This window comes from Pteropus vampyrus, unplaced genomic scaffold (genome assembly GCF_000151845.1).
Source record: "Pteropus vampyrus isolate Shadow unplaced genomic scaffold, Pvam_2.0 Scaffold24, whole genome shotgun sequence".
NCBI lineage: Eukaryota > Metazoa > Chordata > Mammalia > Chiroptera > Pteropodidae > Pteropus > Pteropus vampyrus.
In genome coordinates this window covers 12,560,416-12,564,145 of record NW_011888805.1, presented here as the reverse complement: position 1 = coordinate 12,564,145, position 3,730 = coordinate 12,560,416, and the positions used below count along the sequence as shown (strand labels likewise).

The 3,730-nt window shown below is 32.5% G+C and overlaps 1 protein-coding gene across 6 annotated transcripts in view; it reads left to right on the top strand.

The window, feature by feature from the left end:
* EYA4 (EYA transcriptional coactivator and phosphatase 4) overlaps nucleotides 1-3,730 on the top strand; it is a 228,315-nt gene that overhangs the window by 177,760 nt on the left and 46,825 nt on the right. For all 6 annotated transcript variants that reach the window (XM_011356201.1, XM_011356198.1, XM_011356199.1 and 3 more), the window contains one exon: nucleotides 1,458-1,537. In XM_011356201.1, coding sequence (XP_011354503.1) covers nucleotides 1,458-1,537 — 80 coding nt within the window. The remainder of the gene's footprint in view (nucleotides 1-1,457; nucleotides 1,538-3,730) is intronic.

Sequence of the window (3,730 nt, the reverse complement as noted above, 5' to 3'; positions counted from 1 at the left end):
AAGCCAGTCGCCATGCCAGCAGTCACATTTGGCATATACTTAAGTGATTTCAAAAATTCATGACAAAAATCAGTATTTTCTTATTAATATTCCTTAAGTACATAATCCTGTTTGATTCTATTTAAAATCAAATTAGCACTTTTCTAAGTCTCATTTATCACTGAATGTTCATTCCTAAAATACCTCTCCCCTATTGATACTATATATCTTAATAAGAATATGTATATAATTTGTACTACCTCTCAAATCCTCCATATATGATCATTGAAAAAAAAATTTCCCTCTTATTTTTGACTCCAATTAAAAATTATTTTTAATCCTCATGTAGTAGTTGCAGAAAAAATTTAGTGACATAGTAGAAACATTAAAAGCTGTTTCCTATCTGTCGTTTTGCCTATATCATTAGTCATAAATTTGGGGCTATATTAACATATTTGAACCAACTGGTATTTACATGTGAATCAATTGACTAAAAGGAAATAATTATTAAGACCTTTTTTAGCTGAAACGACAAGTCCCTTTTTACCTAGACTATAGATAGAAGCGTATTTGCATACGTGCTACAGCCATAATGAGCCACGTGGCTTCAGTTAGCGGTGTGAGAGGCCGTAGAGATGTTTTCATGTATTCCCCCAAATACGTTCTTTTTCATATTAGGTATTCCAGATCAGGTGACTTTGAGTTGATTACATAATTCTATTGCTATTCAAAACCTATTGATAAAATAAGCAGCTGCCTTAATAGTCTTTCATTTTACTCCTTAACAAGTACATTCCAGAAAAACGTATTTAAAAAAATCATCTGCAAATTGATAATTCACTTGTTTTGGCCCTAATTTAAAATAATCATTAAATAAATTTCTGACCTTACAGTAAATTTTAGCAGGCCCTCAAACTGTAAATTATTACAGTATAAACCCTATTGAGTTTGAGCCCTAGTTTCTAGCTTTTTGTTCTAAGGAAAGGTCAAGGGAATGAAAAGACGGAGCTGCAAGCCTCAAGTCTAAATGGGTTTTCTGTGTTTCTTTCTTAAGCTACCCCTGTCCAAATGCTTAACTCAGGTAATTATTGTATGCAGAAAGCAGTTGACATGACCATTTGAAAGTTCCAGTAGTCTAGAAGTTCCGGAAGTCTAGAATTAGTCTGTCTGTGTGATGTTTTATTCCTTGAGTGCTTCTGCACTTCTAGACCCTTAACCCTTTGACGTAGCTGCAGCCCTTGTTAAGATTCTTCTCACTTGTTCTTGTTTAGCTCAACAGACTTTTCTATTGGAAAAATCTTGCCTATCGTTACAAGAGGTTTAGAGTTAAGCACATTTTCTTGTAAATCTCTCAACTTCAAATTTCACTATCTTAAGAACTGAATTAAAAATGTCTCTCTCACTAAATTCTGCAAAGTGAAATATTTTTATTCTTTTATAAGAAATACTTTTAAACTCAATTTGTTTTTTACCTCTAGGTTCTAGTTTTGCGCCATCATCTACTATTTATGCAAATAATTCGGTTTCCAATTCAACGAATTTCAGTGGTTCACAACAGGTATAGTAATTTTTTTTTATTTATGCTTTTTATATATATATATATTCAGATTTTTGAAGAATGGTTTCAGGTTGGCAATTAAGCGCATATTCTCCCAGAATACGGTTCTTAAAATTAAGATGGCATTTCAAAGTAGCAAAAATAGCTATTCAGATTTTTTGGGATTATGTGTAATTCTGGATATTTTATGTTTCCTGTTTACCAAAGGTTTGCCTTTTAAACATTTAAGCTGTGATTGTTTTAATCATTCCTCATGGAATTACAAAATGTGTATGTTCCTATTATCTTAAGCTAAACATAATTTAGTTTAAACAAAATTATACCAGTTTTGTTCTTCTTGATCAAATAGTTTCATTATGAATTAATAAATTGAACTATATCAATAATTGGATAGTGCTATAGAATATATGACATTTTTAGTCCAAAATACCATTTATTAATAAATAAAATAAAATGCCTCTTGACTACTGTTGGCTTTTTAATTATTATTATTTTTTTTAGTTTTATGATTCCTTTGAATAATTTCTACTTTCCTGACAGCTGTAATTTTTCACTTTTTGTCACTATACCTGCCTCTAGAAGTTCTTTTGGTCCTACTCCTAATTATATTTTTAAAATATTTTCATGAGTTTAAAATCTAGCTTGTTAGAAATGTGTGTGGAGCAAGAGTGACTCTCTGAATGAGAGGATCAGCTTGGATTGAGAAGTGTTTCCTATATATATTGATGCTTTCAAATCTTTTGTGCTTATTTCCTAATTCTCAATGATGTTCAGAGTAGTTGAGATGGAAGCGATGTTTGTTTCCTGGGTGAACAATACACGCTATTTTACTTTAACATAATTTTGTAGACTTTTATGTATCTGAATGTGAACTACTACACAAATGTTTACTCTTCGGATTTCCTGAAGGAATTATATTAATTGCCTTCTTTTAATTTTTATTAACAATAAAAGGTCAAAATGAAATTTTGATTATTAAATAATGTGGAATAATAATATTTTTGATGAGATTCAACTGCAGCATTTGGTGTGAGAAAAATTGTTTTTTAAATGGTAAACATCAGAGCCAGTATGCATATTTTATATTTAAAAAATTGAGAATTTTTGAAAATCCAGGTAGCTTAATTTTACTCATTTATTGATACAATAAACATTTAATAATCATTTGCTAGTCATTAGATTTTTGACTAGGCATTGGTAATTCAAAAATAATAAGTCATTGTCCCCTACTCTCTGGAAAGACACAATCCTTCTAAAGAAACAGACATGAAAATAATATGGACAGAGAGTGGGACCTAATGAATATAAAAATAGGAATATACACTAGGCAGAGTAGTAGCATAAGAGAAAGAACTACTCCGTTCTACTTGGGAGTATTAAAATGATTCATAAGGAAGAAGAAAGATTTATATCTCAAAATAAATCAAATACTCTGAAAATTTAAATACAGTGGCTCCAATATACAATATAGCCTGTATTTTGGACCATGCACTGAATACCAATTTATTATTTTAGCAAATACTTATTGAGTAGTTATTCATTATTAGGACTTGGTGTGTATGCTGGGACATGAAGGCGGGGCAGGGGTGGATCGGACCTGATTCCTGCCTCATAGAGCTTATAACTACTGAGAGAAGCAGTCAGTGAAAGTGAACACATAAATAAATAGAGAGAAAGTATGAAGGAGAGAACGGAGTCCTATTACAAATATTAATAGCAATCTCATTTGAGTAGTGGGGATTTCATGGAAGGCTTTTCTGTGGAAATATAATTAGGCCATGTCTTCTAAGAGTTAGATGAAGAATGAGGGCAAGAGTGTTCCAGGCATAGAAAGCAGCATGTACCAGATCCCCTGAGGGGTGAAAAACTTTGTGTGCCAGTGAACTCAAAGCGGGCTGGAGTTTAGTTTGTCCACGAGGATCTGGTGCAGAAACACACACCTATCTGTGGAGATAGGCCCAGGCCTGCACATATAGGGCCCTGTGGTTTATAATAGGGAATTTCAATCTTATTCCAAGCCCAGTGGGAAGCTGTTAAAGGATTTTGAGCAGGAGAATAGCATCATATAATTTATGTTTTGAAAAGATTACTCTGGCTTCAGGAACTTTGAAGAAAGCCAAAAATGGAAACGAGGAGACAAATTAGAAAACCCGTCCATTGGCTAGGACAGGAAGTGAAGGTAGCTTAGACCAG